Raw genomic sequence first — 21,042 nt, 5'->3', positions numbered from 1 at the left:
ACGGTACAAAATAAAGGCAAAATCTGCTGACACTGGGGTCAGAGTATGTCCAGATTTTAAAGTTAGTATATTTCACTGGCATAAATTCAATTAGATTAAAGACATGACACAAATGAAGGGTAGTTCTGCCAGAGTAGTAGGATCAGGACTGAGTTTTTGTTGTTAAGTTCTAATTTCAATGTTTACTTCAATGTTATGGGTATTCTTTTTGTTTGTTTTAATTTAAAAAGAGTATATAAAGGCATGAAAAATAAGCCTTCCAATTTCCGCAAGTTTTACCCCACAGATCAAAAGGAGCTAGCAACATCTGTTCTGGCTCCCACTGCAAGTATCCCAGGACTCACAGCTGCCACTACCCCATCATCTAAGAACCCCATCCATGCTCAGGCAGAAGCACTCCCCTCCTGGCAATATATGTGCAGACACGATATGAGAGTTTGAGAACTGTCACCCATTCTTTTGCAAGCTTATGGCTCAAAGGAGACACACCTGTAGGAACCCAAATCACACAGCTGGCCTAGCATTAGAAAAGCTGTCAATCTGAACTCTTCTCAGAATAGTTTCTGTGAAGGAAGGGCCCAAAATCACAGGACTCCAATGAGGCTGAGTAACACTCAAGTTGTATGTCTAGTTATTCAGAGTTGCAATGTACTAATTCATTTCAACAAACAACTCCTGAATATCCTATACCAAATGCTTGGGATAAAAAGACTTGCCCTTGTGAAATTCAGACAGAACACTGGGTAACTGGTGCAATAAGTACTATAAGGCTACAAAATATTCTATCTGTACTTATTATTTCATTTAATCCTCAGTTAATTCTGTTACCTACTCTTGTTCTCATTTTAAAGATGATGAAAATGAGACGGAACCTGTTTAAGTGAGATGGGCTCTAGCTTTTGTTTATGTGATTAGAGCTATGCTCTATAGTCCAACTTGTCTCTTCCTGCTGACCACCTCCTCCTCCTGGGCACTTCACATACTCTTTCATTTACTAAAAGATCAGTCATTTCTCATGCACTTGCTCTATTCCAAGATCAGCAAACACAGGGATGTACACAACACAGTCTCTATCTCCCCAGAATATGCAGCGTCTACCACCACTACCACATCAAATCTACCACCACATCAACAAAGATATGAGCGAAGTTAGGGAAAATACAGAGCATAATGGGTACACTGCAGAAACACTTAACTACATTCAGAAAGGGCCAAAAATGACTGTTGCATAATAGACTATATATAACAAGCCTATAGACAACATCATACTAAATGGGGAAAAACTGAAGCCATTTCCTCTAAACTCAGGAATGAGACAAGGGTGTCCACTCTCTCCACTCTTACTCAACATAGTCTTGGAATTCCTAGTTAGAGCAATAAAACAGGAAGAAGAAATAAAAGAAATTCAAATAGGAAAAAAGTCAAGTTACCCTATTTGCAGATGACATGATCTTATACCTGAAAAGACCTGGAAAACTCCACCAAAAAAACTCTTAGACACCATAAACACCTTCAGCAAAGTAGAAGGATACAAAATCAATTTACAAAAATCAGTAGCTTTTCTGTATACCAACAATAAACACACTGATAAAGAATATAGGAAACCAATTCCATTTACAATAACCTCAAGAAAAATAACTAAGAATAAACTTAACAAAGGAAGTGAAAGACTTCTATAATGAAAACTACAAACCAATGAAGAAAGAAATCAAAGATTATAGAAGATGGAAAGATCTCCCATGCTCATGGACTGGCAGAATTGAGACTGTGAAAATGATTTACTACCAAAAGCAATCTACCTGGTCAATGCAACCCCCGTCAAAATTTCAATGACATTCAACACAGAGATTGAAAAAATCAACCTTAAAGTTCATTTGTAAACACAAAAGACCACAAATAGCCAAGGCAATACTGAGAAAAACAAGAAACGCTGGAGGTATCACAATACCTGACTTCAAACTATACTACAGAGCCATAGCAATAAAAACAGCATGGTAAGAGTACAAAAACAGACATGAATACCAGTGGAACAGAAGACCCAGATATGAATCCACACGGCTACACCCACCTGATTTTTGACAAAGGCACCCAAAACATACAATGGAGAAAAAACAGCCTCTTCAACAAATGTTGCTGGGAAAACTGACTGTCTACATGTAGAAAACTGAAACTAGATTCAAGTCTTTCATTCTGTACAAGTATCAACACAAAGTGGATTAAGGACCTCAATATAAGACCTACAACTTTGAAGCTGGTGCCAGAAAGAGTAAGGCATACACTGGAACTAGAAGACATGGGCAATAACTTCCTAAGTAGACCTCAAATAGTTCAGCAACTAAATGAAAGGATTGACAAATGGGACTCCATAAAATTAAAAAGCTTCTACACAATAAAAGAAATGGTCACCAAACTGAAGAAGCAACCTCAGAATGGGAGAAAATCTTTGCCAGTATAAACCTGACAAGGGATTAATAATCAGAATATACAGGGAACTCAAAAAACTAAACTCCCAAGAAAAAATAACCCAATGAAGAAATGGAAAAAGAACTGAACAGAGACTTTTCAAAAAAGTCCAAAGAGCCAAAAACATGTAGAATGCTCAACATTCTGGGCCCTAAAGGAAATGCAAATCAAAGCCATGCTAAGATTCCACCTCACTCCTGTAAGAATGGCTATCATCAAGAACACAAACAGCAATAAATGCTAGTGATAATGTGAGGAAGAAGGAACCCTCATATGTGAAGAGGGTACTATAAGAAGCCTATGAAAACCTGACATAAGCACAGTTGTGTTCAATGATCTACAGGCTGAGTTTGGCATGGCCCTAGCTGCAGAAGAGGATGAAGGCAAAATGCAGCACAGCTGCTTCTCCTAAGTAGTTTAAGTTCAGAGAAGTAGAGAGCAGGTTTCTCTTGTTACAATGTCATGCCCTCCTGGAGAATTGTTGCTCTACCTCCTTGTTTACCACTGGATATAAAAGACTTGCTGAAGGAGGATGCAAGGTTTCGATTGATGGGGTTTTTTGATTGGTTGCCTACTGGCTGCTTGTGAAGCTGCCTCTGCTGCTGCTGCTGCTGCTACTGCTGCTGCTGCTGGCTGTTGTGTGTCTCCACCAGAGCAGCTTTCTGCACCGAGAACATTATACATAGGCTTTAGAAAAGCTAAGCTAAAGAAAAGCTAAAGAGAACATAGGACAATGCAAGTCTAAGGACCAAGACTTTAAGAGTTATGCTAGTGCAGTTTGTAGACACGGCTGCTGTGGTTTGTCTGCAAGTCTGAGCACTGAGACTTTAAGAGAGAGCATGGGACAGTGCAAGTCTGAGGGCCAAGACTTTAAGAGAGATTAAAGAAAACATGGGACAGTGAGAGTCTAAGGAAAGAGACTTCAAAGCATAGAGAAGAAGAAAGACTTTAGAAGTAAGATTTTAAAGAATAAGAGAAAAGAAGCAAAGTAAAAGAAGGGTTATTAGAGAAAAGCAATGAGGCTGTTGTGCATCTCCATCCAAGCACCCAGCACACCTGGCCCCAACTTTCTGTACATCTGTCTTCTATCCTTTGTCCTTTCTGCATCTCCAGTCGCCCCAGTTAGGTCAGAACAGAGCTCTTGAGAAAGCTCACTACACTCATACACTGTTGGTGGGAATGTAAATTAATACAACTAGAATGGAAAAGAGTATGGAGGCACTTCAAAAAAACTAAAAATATAACTGCCGTATGATCCAGTGATATCACTCCTAGGGACATACCCAAAGGAATATAAGTTAGGATACAATAAAGACACTTGCACACTGATGTTTACTGCAGCACTATTCACAATAGCCAAGTTATGGAAACAACCCAGATGCCGAACAACTGATGAATGGATTAAGAAAATGTGATATACATGTATACACACATACATATATATGTGTGTGTATGCATATATATGTACATATATGCATATATATGTATGTATATTGTACATACATACATATATATACAAGAGGGTTTTATTCAGCCATAAGAATGAAATCTTGTGGTTTGAAGGTAAATGGATACAACTAGAGGACATCATGTTAAGTGAAGTAAGCCAAGCTCAGAAAGACGAAGGTCACATGTTTTCTCTCATATGTGGGAGATAGATACAATACAAATACAAACGATATTATGAAAGGTTACACTAAGGGCAGGTCACTAACAGGAGAGGTAGGGTAAAAGTAGGAAGTTAAGAAGGTGAATATGGTTGATTTACTTTCTATACAAGAATGAATATAGAATTTTTTAAACATGTTGAAATCATCACAAGAAGGGGGCTAAGGTAGAATGGAGAAAAACAGAGTGGAAGAACCAATTTGGGTTATAATACATACATATATATGTATATATATGGAAATGTCACAATGAAATTCCCTGTATAACTCTCTTAAAAAGCCAAAAATGCCTTTTTCCAAAAACAGAGAACAGGTCCTGTCTGGGGATTGGTACCAGTGGCAGGAGGGAGGATATAAGGAAAGGGTATAGGAGGTGAGTGTAGTGGAACTATTATGTACTCGTATATGAAAATGGGAAAATGAGACATGTTGAAACTATTCCAGGAATGGGGGCAGAGGGGCATAAAGAAGAATGATGGAGAGGGTGAATTCAACTATGATATAGTATAAGAACTTTTATAACTATCACAGTGTATCCCCAGTACAATAATAATATGATAATAAAAAAAGGAAAAAAAATGCTGCCCACAAAAAGTGTCATTTACACTGAGAACTGAAAGTGAGAAGTTAGTTGCAGGCAGAATGGCCAACACTCTCCCAAGCTGCTCTTATTCAAGTCCCCTTTCTGGACAGGGTCTTCATACCTTTTCACAATCCCTGTGTTCCCTGATTAAGCATTCTCACTCAAAGTGCTTCACACTTTCAGCTGATAAGCCCCAAAAGGCTCTTCACTCAAGATCTGTCATCAGAGTTCCAGACCAGGACACCCCAATAGCCTCCTGTTCATCTATCCTGAAATGTCCCTCAGGTCCTTTAAATTCACATTTCAAAGCCAGCTCATCACTACCCTCACTCCTGTTCCCTTACTAAACCTGCTCCTGTGGGCTCTGGCTAGCCCAGCTAATTGGCCAGAGAGATGGGAATCATTCTAACTACTCACTGCTTCTCACATACAGCACGCTGCTTTCTCAGCAGCTCTGCATGTGTCCATATCTACCACTTCCTGCTGCCACCTGACACGCTCCTATGACTGTCAAAGTCTCACTGCCTCTGTGTGATCTCCAGGGCACCTACTGTATCCACCCAACTCCCTGTCTACACTGTCAGCACAAAGCAGGTCCTTTGAGAAGCTTTTTCTGATCCAACCTTCTTCTAGCAGAAAGGTGAGGAACCCCTTTTCTGGATGCCCAAATGACATTCTGTGTATGTTCCTTTATAGCACTTTCATACTGTACTGTAATAATCTCCTATCTAATCTGTTTGCCAATTAATGATGAAAGCAGAGGGCTTAGGTTGTACCTTTATGGATTTTTTAGCCTCAATTCCTAGCATGTAACTCCTGACAGATAGTAGATTGTCAATGAAAGATGTACATGAAAACATGCAAAGAGATAAACAATTCTTCATCCTGGTAATATTCTTCAATGTGAGGCATAATTCTTGAGAGATTAAAGAAACAGCTCTATTTAAAATTTCTAAGTCCTGAGACTGGGGTTGTGGCTCAAGTAGAAGAGTGCTTGCCTAGCATGCAGGAAGCCCTGGATTCAGTTCTCAGAGATGCAAAATAAATAACGTTGTGAGGTTTAAGTTTAGCTAGGCATCATGGTGCACTCCTGTAATGCTAGAACTTGGGAGGAGGAGGCAGGAGAATCAGGAGTTGAAGGCTAGCCTGGGCTATACAGCAAGAACCTGTTCAAAAAAAAAAGTTCTAAGTGCTATAGTTTGGATCTAGAATATGGCCAAAGGCCCCATGTGTTAGAAGATGGTTGGTTCCCCAAGTTGCTGCTAGTGGGAGATGACGGAAACTTTAAGAAATGAGGCTAGACGGTCTTTAGGTCACCGGAGGCATGCCCTTAAAGGGGAATGTGAGACCCTGGTCCCTTCCTCTCCTTGTTGTCCTGGTCATGAGCATGAGGTGAGCAGTTTTGCCCCACCACACACTACTGCCATGATGTGCTGCTTACCAAAGGCCCAAAAGCAGCAAGGCCAACCAATTATGGGCTGTACCCTCTAAAACTAAAAATAAAGTTTTTCTCTTTATAAGCTGAATATCTCAGATATTTATTATAATATCACTAACACACTATGTATATGACTAATGCCAGATATTACCAAACTATTGTCACATTCCTACTTTAGCTGGCTTTCTGAAACATTCTAGTTTCAGTGATGGAGTAGCGGCATATTCAAAGTCAGACTTCTAGGTATGATGTCATCTCACTAAGGATACAGACTAAAGCCTGAATGAATTCATCCATTATCCAGTTCTAGGGAGCTAGAAATTGAAATAGGATTTCCTTCCTGGAGCTGGTTCCCAGGGCTGTTGGTTCCAGCTTCTGGTTAGAGGGTTTTGGCTCCCTCAGAGATAGCCTGGCCAGCAGACTCATTCCCCAAGCCTCCCAACTCTGAAACAGAACCAGATAACAGCTTTGCTGCTGACCACAACTCTACTCCACTAACTATACTCCACCTATGGTAGTTACAAGCACCAATTACTCTAATAATAAACCAAGAGAACAGCATCCAAAGCCAGAGAGGCAGACATGCAGTAAGACGCTAACTGACAACCTCTGTCTGGTCTCAAGGTAACAGACCACATAACAGATAATTGCACACCTGGTCTTTAAGTGCTCTGCTATTTACTCATTATGCAAGTTAGTTCTTAGCCATAAGAAATCTTCATTTCACAAGGCTAGCTGGAAACTTCAGAGAACATTTCAGACTAAGAATCAATTATGTGCAAGGATACATGTCTAACTTAAACACATAAAAATAGAATTTGTTCGAATTTTTATTATGTCCACTTTCACATAGCCTATGTCATTTACCTTGACAATACTGAAAGGTATTTTCATCCCCACTGTACAGCTAAGGAAGCTTTAATAGGTTACACAATGTGTCCATGATTCACAGAGCTAAACAGACAGCACAGCCATAACTCATCAGGAATCCTAACACCAACATTATATTCTTGATCCTTAAACCTCAGCTTTTGTAAAAACTTTAAGACAGACTTCACATAACATACAATTCACCCATTTAAACAGTTTAATAATATAAGGGACTGAGGTGGTATTCAGTACGTTCACAGAGTTGCACAACCATCACCAAAATCAATTTGAGAACATTGTCATCACCCCCCAAAATAAATATTTTGGTAATCACCAATCCTAAACCTTTTTCCTTTACAAAGTACTACCACTGAGTATTCTTTTAACTCTAATAAGTTTTCAGGGCAGGGAAACTGGCAACAAACTTTGACAGTGCATCATTTTGACAGCTAAGCAATACTAATTATTATGTGGCCATTCTAAATCTTTTCTTTCACATTCAGGTCTGCTGGGGTTCCCCCCCCACACACACACTTTAAGGTTGTTTGTTTGTTTGCTTGTTTTTAACGAAGACAGTAATTGCTCACTAGGATGCACGGTAAAGCTCTTACTCTGTTTTGACAACTCGTCATTTATTGAAGGCAGGGAAAACAATACCCATTCACATTTCTTAGCAAGGATCACCCTAGCTAGGCATTATCAAACTCTCCCTAGTAAGAAATTCCAGTTAGATAAGATATGTTAAGACCCACATACCAGTGTAAGCCTGTAACCCATATCTGACCTCACCAAATAATTAACTGTCTTGGTTATCTTACTGTCTGTGAGCCACACCCAACAAAGAAGGTCTGTGCCCTTGATGGATTATGGAGCTGCAAATATGGAAACAAAAGGGCAACCAGAGACACACCAAGGGGAACAACTGGGCTTCAGACATCCACAAGTCATGGGTTTAACAACTAACTCCACCTTAGTGGAATATGGCAAAAAGAGTATTTTAAGGCAAAGCACCTAAAGCCAAAGCTGATTAGTGGAGCATAAAGAGAGTAGGGCTGTTGGGAGTGGCTCAAATGGTAGAGCGCCTGTCTACAAAGTGTGAGGCCCTGAAACAAACCCCAGTACAGGAAAAAAAAAAATTATTAAAGTTTAAAAAAAAAAGACCCTGAGTAGAGTCAAGATTACATTACATTACACGTTTAATGTAATGAGAACATAGTTCTCAGCCTGAACTTCTGAAAACACACTCACCAGGAGATATAAAACAGAGCCTCTTCCTACCAGCTATCTTCCGAGGTCCTCTCCTGGAATAGGTAGGTGCCATGTGTTACCTAGCCCTCGCTAAAGCCACCTTGAGATCAACAAGGCCATAGTGAGTGGCTAGCACTAAAACCCTGACCTCAAGGAGCTTATGGCTCTGCTGGAAAAACAAGCCCCAGAGAAATATAGCAGTTATATACAAGGAGGATAGAAAACATACTCAACTGCATCACTAAGAAACAGAGTTGCAAACAACCTGCACCACAGACAAAAAGAAAAAAAAAAAAAGGAGATGCCAGTTATAAGGAAAGTCTTCATTCCTTTGCATTCTGAAATGCAAAGAGGTGAAGGGGCAAGGGCTCTAATGTTGCCTGGCCAGGAACCTCTCAAACTTGCTTCTCTCTCTCTCTCTGTTTCCCATATGATTGCTTATTTGGAAGAGGAGTTCTCAACAGGGGATAAGGGAAAAGATGAGTTACTTGAAAAAAAAAAAAAAATACAGATGACTGTTGTGTCTCCTTCCCCACCCTTCAGGCATATCTGAATCTATTTTTTTAAACTTTTTATAGCTATTTTGCATACCTGATTCTTTAAATGGCCCCTTGAACAAAAAGTGTTTGAAAACTCTGTAGATCAGGAAGGTTAATTATCTACACATAGGTAATGAGAACTCAAGGTCACATGAAAAAGAAATGGCCAGAGTCCAGGCCTCCTAAATCCAAGCTAATGTTTTTTCATCAAAAACAGAAGCAGGTGGGATACTGGGTGAACCTTGAAAGTTTGTTAGGATTTGGATTAGTGTAAGGGGCAGGAGGAGTGTAAGGGGTAGGCTCTTGGGTCAGGAAATGACAGCATGAATGCTGGCTGCACTCACCAGAAGTCCCATGGTATGCAGAGGATCTGAGGGTAGTACAAACAGGAAGCCATGAAAGTGGAGAGAGGTAAGTCAAGCTCTTGTAGTAGGTGGACTCAGGCACAAAAAAGGGTGCTAGACAGGTAAGGTGGCAATACAAATGAAGACACCCAGCCAGAAGCCCTCACAAAAGGCACCCTGGGGACTGTGACTGATTTGGATTATGGATGATTAGGGAAAGAGGGGTGCTGCTGGCAGAAGCTGGGGAGGCTGATTTGAAAGGAGAGGGAAGCCAAGCTGAATTGGAAGTATCAGCCCAGTACTTACCACACTGCCAAAACCCAAAGGAAATCCTGAACCTAGTCACTGAAAAAGAAAACTGCAGAAAGGTAGGCCCTCTGGGTACACAGTAATGATGGCCATGGTGAGTATGGCATAGTCCTACAAGACAGAAGGCCCATTTCAGGTTCTGAGCTGGGTATATTGGTTTATTTCTTCTTATTCTCAAAATAAGGCTGCAGGGAAGATGCTTTTCCATGTGTTACAGGTGAAGAAAAGTCTCAAAGAAGTGAAGTCCCATTTCTAAGGTCACCATCAAGTGGCTAAACTACCACAATCAAACTCTCTTCCACAATATCCTGGCACCTCCTTCCCATCTCCACACATTTGCCTTAGGGAATGCAATGGAAGACGATGCTAGAAAGGAATACAGGTCAAGTCTAGCTACCATCAGGACCTGCACTAGTGGCCCAAAGAACAAATGCATGAACAAACACACACACACATACCTACAGCATCTGAGGTGATGAGGATTAACAGCAACTACAACAATTAACAATACAGAGTTAGGGTATAGCTCAGTGATAAAGCAATTGCCTAGCATAGGCAGGGCCCTGGGTTCCATCCCCAGCACCAATAAACAAACAATTAACATTACATGTCAGTTACTGTATTAACAGGTTTTTATGGATTGCCTCATGTAAGACTAATAGCAACCTTATGGACTAGCCACTATGATTATTATTCCAATTTCACAGATTAGGAAACTAAGGCTCAGAAAATGTAAATATCCAGCCCAAATTCAATTAGCAAGTAGCAGTGCTCTGTCTCATTCAAAAAATATGTTCTTCACTACCACATTATATTGAAAGTAAAGATGGTCATGTTGGAATGTGTATAAAGTGCCTTAAGAAAGGTGACAGGTGGCAGTTATGGGGCTGTCACTGCCTTATAATTTAAGCTAAGGGATGTGACTAATGACAGCTGCAGAAACACATGGTGTTTCCATCTGTGCCTCCCCATCCACCACCTCCCTCAGAACTGCTCTATAAACTCTAGCTTAGCTAAAGCTGGGAAGAGTCAAAAGCCCTGGAGCAGAAAAAGACAATAGGAAGCAGGGGACAAATAAGGAGGTGCCTCCAGGCTAGCTGAGAGCCAAACTGACCTAATAATAAAGCAGCATGTTACAAAAGAAGGAGCCCTGAAAGAATCCTGAAATACTATTGCATGTCCTAGTGGCACCCCTAGGATTCTATTCCTCAGGACTTCTCTGTCATTGTCATGCATGACAATGTATAAAGATGGGGACAGATGCTCCAGCCATCCAGGCCCAACACATCTATGAGCTGTCCCTCTTGCTTGTGTGTTCCATTATCTCACTCCTTCCCACACCAAATCCCGCTTTAACGCTGACCTTTCTCTATCCTACACAGCTTTCACACAACAGCAGATGCTATGCAGTGGGCCCTCCTCTGTGCTCTGGAGCATTCTGGGCATGCCTCACTCTAAGTAGGCAGCACCTACCTCTGTGCATTAGAGCCATCTGGTGATCTGCTGTGTCTCCAACAGAATGTGAAGCTCCCAAGTGCACACTATTTCTTTGGTTTCCTAATTTTAACCCAGTGTTTAGCAAATAGAAGGTATACATAAATGTTGCTCAAATAAAGAATCTTCCAGTTCATGTTATTATCAATAATAATAAGAGCATCAAGAATTGTTGAGTATCTGCCACATCAGGTCCTGAGCTGAGTATACATGATTTATTTCTTCTCATTCTCAAAATAAGTCTGCAGAGAAGATACCTACCTACATGTTACAGGAAAGAAGAGGTCTCAGGGAGGTGAAGTCCCATGTCTAAGGTCATCGTCATATTTACTGAATTCCTAATACACTACTGGGCTATACTAGGATTTCTTTTGTGACCCTTTTAACATGTTTTTACTCAGCAGGAAACCGACAGTGGTCATTAGAATGAAAAGGAAAAAAAGTAATGTAAGAATTAGGTAGGCAAGTAAACTTGAAGCTAAGCTAAGCTAAGCAAGCTGGGTTGGTACAGGGTAGGGTGCAGAAAGATGATGGGTAGGCAGGCAGGTAGGTATGGGATGAAGAAAAATAGGGGCCAACAGATGGTATTTGGGGTCGAAGTAGAGGGCATGAGGTATAATCATGAAGCACAGCCCAGGAGGACCTGGAAATAAAAGAGGTATTTGCTGATGCCAAACAACTCATCCCCAGGACCAGAGGCCCAGACTCCCCTTTAACACAGTGCTCACCACCACAGACTGCCCCACTGGGGAAAGTGCTATTCCTAGTAGTTTGCTTAGATAGGGGGCACACACTCACAGGGAAACCAAGAGTGAAAAGAATCATTACATCTCTCAAGCTGAGACACATTGCCCAAGTTTTTCTTAAGGGATTCAATTCTATGTCTAGAGAAAAGACAGGAGCATAGTACGATTTGTTTTATTTGAAAAACTCAGTTTACTCCCTTCAAGGTATTCTTGGGTTGTTTTTTGCTTTGTTTTGTTTTGTTTTTTTGACACAGGGTCTTACTGGGTAGCCCAGGCTGGCCCTAGACTGCTCTCAGGTATTTAAAAAAAAAAAGAAAGAAAGAAAGAAAGCAAAGCAGCGAAAAACTAATAAGCTCAGGACCATTTTCTGATATGGGCTGGCAATGTGACCCAAGAGAAAGATAAGACTTCATTGTGGCCAAAGCTTCTTTGCCTAGAGCCATACTTCAGCCATGCTGTCTTGTGGTTCCTTTTCCAAACAACAGAGGTAGCATGTACCTCTTAACAACTTGCCTTCTTAAAATAATGGGCTACAAGAAATGATGAAGGACAGGACACAAGAGGGAAAATCAATTATATTATTTGGAGAAAAGTATTTAAATATGAAACCAAAACAATACAGTCTCACAATGTCTTTGAAATAAAGTTATTATTCCCAGAGATAGTTTTATTTTACTTTGGATAATTATGATTTTACTTGATTCACTCATTTTAAATGAGTCATTGGACAGATGTGATCAATGGACAAAATACGGCCTTTGACAGAGAGGCCCATAGAAATAAGGGAACAGGAAAAATAAGTCTACACAATGAAAGTAGCAAAATGTCAAAGGCCAAATGTTAATAATGAAAAAAGCTAATGATTTAAGTGTTCTCATTAGGCTAGAATTTTAAATATAATCAAATCATTCTCAAATGTATAAAGGAACAAAGAAAAGAGGAAAAGAAACTTTCAGAGATAGTGAAAAATATTCTAAGAAAGAGTTACCATACAATGCACTTTCCTGGCATGATACCATGGCAACAATCACCACAACAAAATAATCTACTTTTATTAATACCTTAGCTAAGAAAGATTTTTGTACTCTAAGATTAATGATTAAGCACTTTACAAACCATCCCAATGACTCTGACCAACTTCTGAATAACAGTACCAGTCTATATCAAGTGAAGGCTTATCCTGCCAAGATCTTTACATTCATAATCACAGTTAACAGTCATAAATATTCACACATACCTATCACATAAGGTGAGCATTATTATCACCCACATATTTCAAGCAGAAAACAACTGAGGCTTAAAGGAAATGGCCTCACTCTTGGCTAGTATGAAGAGCTACTGACAAGTTTTTTGCTTTCCTTAGATTTGTGAGCCACAAGATATGCAGAGAAAAATAAAGGAAAGGTGAGGTCCAAGGGTACTCCCACCTCTGATAGACTCATTCACTCCTAGAACCCATCTCCAATTTTACTCTCTTCTTCCTCTCAAAGCAATGGAAGATTAGAGGTTAAAAGAATATCCCAGTTCAATCCTACTCCCTAATTTATCTGAGGAAGTTTATGTTAAGTGATTCCTTCTGAAGACAAAACATTTTTATATAGATCCCATTCACCAATAAACCTACTTCAGTGAGAGTAAAGTCAGGATGTTGGACTCAGACAACCTTGGTTTAGCAATGTAGCTGAAGGTGTGTTTAATCAAACCCCCATCTACTCAGAAAATCTACCTCTGCTATCTGTCTCACCTACTGCAAGTACCTATCATAAGCATAACCTAACAAAGTCAGGGACTTGCTTCGGCCCTTTCCTTAATTCATATGTCTCTTGTCAAAGGGTTCAAACCTACTGATGAGAAACAAGAGAGCAATTCCCTGCTGCTAAAACTCAGAAATAATATGCTCTAGCTGGGCACTGGTGGCTACTTGAGAGGCTGAGGAAGGGAGGATTGAGGTTCAAGGCCAGCCTGGGCAACTTGTTTGAGAGACTCCTATCTTCAAAATAACCAGAGCAAAATGGACTAGAGATGTGGTTCAAGTGATAAAGCACCTGCTTTGTAAGCATGAAGCCCTATGTTCAAATTCCACTCCCGTCCCCACCCCCTCCCAAAAAAGGGCTAGTAGAATGGCTCAAGTGGTAGAGCTTCTGCCCAGCAAGCATGAGTTCAAACTTCAGTTTGAAAAAAAAAAAAAAAAATATATATATATATATATGTATATGTATTTGGATCAATATGCATCAACAGTACCACCTTCAAACATGGCAAGCACATGCAACCTGGTAATTTTTAGCAACATTTATGAGTGGTGCAACTACATGAAATAAACTCTCATAGATGAACTTAAAAAATGGAATCACTGCTTTGGTTAGGGTACCATAGCTAAGAATAATTTTATTTTTCTAACTTCCAAACTGCAACTTTATTACATTGACTTTATCATATGGAACGCATTTTTTACCTTATGATAAAGGATTTTTGTGCAGAGCATAGTGGTGCATGTCTGTAATCCTAGCTACTCTAGAGGGGTAGGCAGGAGAACCAGGAGTTCAAGTCCAACCCTAGACAAGGTTGGTGAGATCCTATTTCAAAAACATAATAAAAACAAAGGACTGAAGGCATAGCTCAGTAGTAGGGGGCATGCCTAGCAAATACAAGGCCTTGAGTTCAATTCCCAGAATCGCAAAGATTTTGGGGCCAGAAAATCATCCTGTTGAGGATATTCAGAGACAGATGTACAACTTTTTGAATGCAGGCCTTGCATTTGTGGACAGGCGCTCTATCACTTGAGCCTCCTCATTCCTCTAGCCCCTCAGTCTTTTCCCTTTTTTTTGGTGCTGGAGATTGAACCATGGGCCTTGCACATGCTAACCATGAAGCGATACCACTGAACTACACCCCCAGCCCCAATAATCCTGATTGTAGATGCAAGTGGTGTACAGAGGAGTATCTGGCTCTAAAATGATGGCTAGGGGTGGGGTAGCTGTTCAATCAGGTTGCAGGAAGTGTTGCTTGGCAAAGCCTCATGATGCCTTCTGATGCTCCATCTGCAGAAGTTGTGTGATGTTGGATCTGACCCAGGGAGATGCCACAGGAAGCACATGTAGGAGAGAAAAAGCAGAAGCTTTGGACAGCTCATGAGGCTAAAGCCACAGCTAAGAAAGTGATTATTTTAGGAAGAACTTTTAATGTCCTTTGATGGCCTGTTAAATCTCTATCAGTGACTTCTAACTTCAAGAAAATTCTTTTCACATCTAGATAGAAATGTTCCTGCACTCCTGTGGGTGTGGCTTAGCCACTAGCCTCTGGCTCTTTAGGAGGTAGTTCTTATCTATAATTCTGCTGTGCTCCTGGGCAAAACATTTAACCTTATAGAGCTTCAGTTTCCACATGTGTACAATGGAAGAAGAGTAGCTTATTTTTACATTCTCTTCCAAGACTAAAAACCCACAAAATAAACCAATGGTACAATGGTAACTATTACTAATACATTTATGCCAAACACTGGCCTAAACTCCATTAGAAAGTACATTTTAACCATATTTGGAATATCACACAAAAAATGAGTACAGGCTCGACTTTCTTTTTTTTTTTTTTTTTGTGGAACTGGGGTTTGAACTCAGGGTTTCATGTTTGTAAAGTACGCGCTCTACTGCTTGAGCCATTCCTCCAGTTCCTGACCCGCACTTTGAAAGCTTAAATTTTCCAGGTCAGTTTTAAAGAATACACAAGCACCCGGAAGCTTTCATTTAGCTTCCTATCACAATGGAATGGATTCTTGTTAATAGAACTTTCTCTAAGGACTACCTAATTGTCCTTTAGGGAGAGCTTCAGGGTATGGTTTCTTCTTGTTTTTGTTTTGTTTTCAGTACTAGGGGGTGAACTCAGGGCCTCCTATTTGCTAGGCAGGCTCTCTCCACTTGAGCCAGTATCCAGCCCTTTCAGCACTGATTCTTTTTCAGATAGAGCCTCATTTTTGTCTCGGCTGCACCTGAACCTCAGTCCTCTCAACCTCCACCTCCGGAGTGGCTGGGATTAATAGGCTTGAGCCATTGCACCAGGCAAACATTTCTAATCATAAATTACCAAACCAGTGCTTTTATTTTCAAAGTAACTAAACAGAGGATTGATTAGTTTTAAAGAGTAAGAATTGTCATTCAGGATCTAAGTAGAGAGCCATCTGAAGATTAGCTACTGTGGCTATTTGTTCTACCTAACCTTTCCCAACACTGTGTGTTTCTGTTGATGAACAGAGGTCTAATTAAAAATGATGCTGTGATTTAACAACTAACATGGGAAGATGTTTACAATACATACTTTTGGTGAAAAAGGCAGATGACAAAATGATTGGCGGTATTATTCCCATTTTGGCAAAACACGCTCATACATACACACACACATACCCATACATATTATATGTTTTGGTTAGGATACACTGTAAGTTAATAAATTTATAATTAAAAAAAATTTTTTTATATCTTTATTATTTTTCTACAAAAAACACAGTTCCTCACATAATAATTCAAACAGGTGTTTTATTTTAACATGAGAGATGGGTCTAATAATAAAACTATAAGCAGATCCCTCCCTGGAACAAAGCTCAGCACCCTCAAGTCAACTGCGCACCTCGAGCAACATCCTTTGCACCTTGTGCGTGAGGCTGAGCTAGGATACAGGTGCTGAGATGTTTTCAGGTACAAGCCATCCAGTACCAACATGGCCCCAGATTCCTCCCTTCCACTCACCCTAACTTTCAGAACAATCAACTTCTCACTCAGCAGTATCTGAGCACTTTACAAAATATGACCAAAGGTCCTAAATTATGGTTCAGGATTTTACCTGCACATTTGCTGACTCAGGAGAATCAATGATAAAAGAGCTCAAGTTACTCTGGCAGAGATCTAATTGTAAGTTAAAGTTATACCACTCACCAGTGGCTCACACCTGCAACCCTAACTACTTGGAAGACAGAAATCAGGAAGATTGAGGTTTGAAGCCAGCCCAGGCATATGGTTCTAAAGAACCTATCTCAAAAATACCCAGCACAAGACAGGGCTGACAGAGTGGCTCAAGTGGTAGAGTGGTTGCCTAACAAGCCTGGGGCCCTGAGTTCAAACCCCAGTACTGCCAAAAAAAAAAAAAAAAAAAAAGTTGAAGTTAGCTATTATCTTTCTTTTTTTTTTCTTGCAGTACTGGGGCTTGAACTCAGGGTCCACACCTTGAGCCACTCCACCAACCCTTTTCTTGTGATGGGTTCTTCTGAGATAGGGTCTCTTGAACTATTTGCCCAGGCTGGCTTTGAATTGCAATCCTCCCGATCTCTGCCTCCTGAGTAGCTAGGATTACAGGTGTGGGCCACCAGCACCCGGCAAATGCCAATTCTTTCTGATCGCAAAGAAAAAATAGCCCATGATATTTAACAACATCATCTGCAAACACTTTATCCTGTTAAGTATTTTTGTAACACAAAGTGCTGATTCTTGATAAGACAGTTCAGTCATCTACCAGCCAAAAAAAAAAATGAAAAATGGATTTCCCAACTAGCAAAAGCCATATAAAGAAAGAAGTAATAGGGTTGGGGATGTGGCTCGGTGGTAAAGCACTTGCATACCTGGGTTCAATTTCAAACACTGTGCAACAAAAAAAAAAGAAGAAAGGAAGGAAGGAAAGAGGAAGGGAGAAAAGGAGGGAGGAATGAAGAAAGGAAGAAGCAAAGTGCTGTGATAGCAGCTGGGCATGATGGCCCAAGCCTGTAATCCTAGCTACTTGGGAAGTGGAGATTGGGAGGATCATAGTTGGAGGTCAGCCCAGATAAAAAGTTGGATGAGACCCCCATCTCATCCAGTGGCTGGATGCAGGGAATGCACCTGTCATTCCTAGCTATGTAGGGAAGCACAAATAGGAGGGTTGTGGATCAGGCTGATCTGGGCATAAGGGGATACCCTTCCTCAAAAATAACAAATACACCAGGCACCAGTGGCTCCTATTTTTTATCCTAGCTACTTGGGAGGCAGTGGAGGATCAAGGTTCGAGACAAGCCTGGACGAACAGTTTTCAAGACCCTATCTCAAAAATATCCAACACAAAAAAAGGGCTGGTGGAGTGGTTCAAGCACCTGCCTAGCAAGTGCTGTGAGGTCCTAAGTTCAAACCCCAGTACCCTCAAAGAAAAAAAAAAAAGGGGGAGCACCTGGTGGAATGACTAAAGAGGCAGACCGCCTGCCTATCAAGCACAACGCAAGACAGCAAGATACACAAAGGCCACAGGAGGGAAAGGAGAGTAGTGGATACCATTTTCTGAAAAGTATTCAGAAGGACTCCTCCAACTGGATGGGCCAAGAGGCTCTGAGACACAAGCACTGCCTGAATGCTGCTCATATGCATTTCCCATAATGTGATGTCTAACAAAGCTACATACTTAAAAACAAATTGCTTTCTCACTTCCTCCTACCTTTATCATTTATTTTAAAAAGCCACAATTTAGGTGAGAGCTTTATCCTGTTACAAAATATTTTTAGTGTCAAAATGCAATAAAGAAGCACAAAATCTGCATGGAATTATTTTAATGGGGAGGGGGAAACCTGCCAACTATAAAGATCTGCAAAATGTGACCACTGAGAGCTTATTTTGGAGCTGAACCACTCCCCTTCCCTAATTATCCACCAAAGGAAATACATTAAGTTCTGTGGGCAAAGAGTGAAAACATGTCTAATTACAACATGTGTATTTGCTGGATGAACAATTTGAACATTCTTGAACTCTGGCCACATTTCTGAAGACTTGCCACTTGTAAATTTAATCTCACTGAAGAGGAAAGGTTAAAGATCAGTTGCCCTTCAACCAGGGCTGTATCAAAAAAAGACAAAGAAACTGACCACATTATTTACATGAGATACAAAGGAAGCCTGCTGAAAATTTAAGATGACCCTGACTCCATATCAAGTGCTAACAGAGGAAGTGGTTTTTATTTGAAAGTCAGAGTTAAAAATAGGACTCATTTCAAAAGTACTCTCCACTGGAGAAAACACTCATCCTGAATTTGAAGATACACATACCAAGGTTGCAGGCCCCAGGCCCCTGATCTCTCATGCACACCCACCTGTCTCTATCTTACAGAAGTGAAAAGTGGGAAGACATCCGAAGATAATGAATGTGATAATGCTTCTGCCCGTTGCTGATTAAAATGCTGGCGAGAAGGGCAAGGAAAAACCTTCACAAATCCAAACTAGGTACCAATGCAGAGCTACTGTTCATGACTCATGGCCTAGTTCAGATCCCTCCAACCTCCTCCCTCCCCACCTGGTCTTGAAAAGCTGGCTTCCTCCACGCTCCTCCAAGCCTCCAAAACTGCCCCACTTCTCTGCGACCTCACAGGGTTGTCCGGACTCCTACCTGGACCACTCTTCCAGGATCCCACACATCCTGTCTTGACTCAAGTTCCACCTTTGCAAGGATGATAAGGGTGTGTCCTTCTTTCCCATATTTATCTTCTAATATGCCATATAATTGACATATATTTTTTCTGTGGTTTACCTAGTTTCCCTCTTTCCCTCATACAGGCTTCCAGAGAACAGAGATCTTTGCTCTGTTCACTGACGTGTATCGTAACCGTTTAAAAGAGCGCCTGGCACACAGGAGGAGCTCAGAAAGTATTTTCTGAATGAATGAACTTGACAGTAAAACTGCAAAAGGCCTGCAAGAGAAGGTGAGATCAAAGGAGAAGAGCGATCGCGAGAGAGGCGGAGGCAGGCTGAGCCAGGGCCGGCCCACATTCTCCCCGCAGCGCGGATGGGAGGTGGCACACCGTATCCCGCCAGCCGCATCAAATGGCACTCAGGGTCAGACAGGGGGGACAGGCGAGCTCTCAAAACTCACCGAGTCAGTCCAGAGCCGGGCAGACCCACCGAGCTGCGAGATTTGGGCGGGGCACCGCTGGGGTCCTGACCGCGCAGCTCTTCCCCTCCTAGGGGTGCCACTTCCCCAGGTCCCCTCCGGTGTGCCCCGAGGCGTCCCGGCCCGCAGGACCTTCCTGGCTCCGGTCCCTTCTGCCCGCAGCAGCGATCTAGGCCCTGCGCTCGGACACCTGCCCGCTACGCCCGGGGTCCCGGCCCCAGCCTGTCCGAGGTCCCGGGGCGCCCTGCGGCCTCGTCCCGCCCCGCACACGGGCAGGAAGAGCCCGCGGCCCGCGTCCAGGCGGGAACAGAGCTCCGGCGCCTCCGTCCCCGGCAGCTCCAGCCCGCGCGGCGCCCTCTCACCTCAGGGCGCACGTACGACACGAAGGAGGGCTTGGGCGCCTTGGTGCCCCCGCTACCGCCGACTACCCCTTTCGCCAGCATACCGCCGCCCTGGGAAGCAACGAAGCGCAGGAGCAGAGGCTGCAGCTCGGTCCCCGGCTCAGGCAGCGGCGGCGGCCACCAGCACTAGCCGCCGGGGCTCCGCCCATCCCTAGGGCCGCAGCGGCCGCGGCGCCGCCCGCATCCGGCTCCGCCGCTGACTCCGCTTGCCCCGCCCACCAGCCGGGAACTCGCCGCCAGAGGCCACGCCCCCTCCCTTCGCGGAAGGCGAGTCTGACCGCGGAGACTCGCCTCCAGACACAGGCAAAGCCCGCCCCCAGGTGTCCTCTGATTGGCCAGTAGCCCCTATTTGAATGAACGCCTAGCGATACACCCTCTAACCAATCCAGAGAGCGCTCTCTTCAGACTTCCCCGCGATTGGAGAGCGAGGATGTCGCCCTCGCCCAATGATCCCTTGGTCACTCTGTTGTGAGCAGTTCTTCAGCATCTTTGATCTCTTCAATTACTTGTAGCTTTGGAATACAGTGTCCAAAGGTACGATGAGTGGAATCTCTCCATATGAGTTACAAATCCACATCAACGATGTTCAAACTTTAATATTTTCAGTGGAGTAGAGAGAGAAAGGAAGAGCGAGAGGAGAGACATCAAGTGGTTTTTTTTTGTTTGTTTGCTTTTTTAATTTTATTATTCATATGTGCATACAAGGCTTGGGTCATTTCTCCCCCCTGCCCCCACCCCCTCCCTTACCACCCACTCCACGCCCGTCCTCTCCCCCCACCCCCTCAATACCCAGCAGAAACTATTTTGCCCTTATTTCTAATTTTGTTGTAGAGAGAGTATAAGCAATAATAGGAAGGAACAAGGGTTTTTGCTGGTTGAGATAAGGATAGCTATACAGGGCATTGACTCACATTGATTTCCTGTGCGTGGGTGTTACCTTCTAGGTTAATTCTTTTTGATCTAACCTTTTCTCTAGTTCCTGGTCCCCTTTTCCTATTGGCCTCAGTTGCTTTTAAGGTATCTGCTTTAGTTTCTCTGCGTTAAGGGCAACAAA

At 42.1% G+C, this 21,042-nt stretch overlaps 1 protein-coding gene across 7 annotated transcripts in view; it reads right to left on the bottom strand.

Annotated features, from left to right (window-relative positions):
* Nucleotides 1-20,164, bottom strand: part of Mtmr12 (myotubularin related protein 12) — a 76,100-nt gene extending 55,936 nt beyond the window's left edge. For 5 of the 7 annotated variants that reach the window (XR_012449201.1, XR_012449202.1, XM_020180522.2 and 2 more), the window contains exon 1: nt 19,950-20,164. Coding sequence is in view for 3 of the 7 variants with exons in the window: in XM_020180522.2 (XP_020036111.2) it covers nt 19,950-20,030 (81 nt within the window). In the remaining 4 variants the exon portion in view is untranslated. Of the gene's footprint in view, nt 1-19,086; nt 19,183-19,569; nt 19,856-19,949 lie in introns of those variants that run through there. The other 2 variants (XM_074077669.1, XM_074077672.1) reach the window with 2 other exon arrangements.
* Between the last annotated feature and the right edge of the window lie 878 nt (nt 20,165-21,042).

The sequence above is a fragment of the Castor canadensis genome, chromosome 6, assembly GCF_047511655.1.
Source record: "Castor canadensis chromosome 6, mCasCan1.hap1v2, whole genome shotgun sequence".
NCBI lineage: Eukaryota > Metazoa > Chordata > Mammalia > Rodentia > Castoridae > Castor > Castor canadensis.
This window is presented reverse-complemented; position numbering and strand designations above follow the sequence as displayed.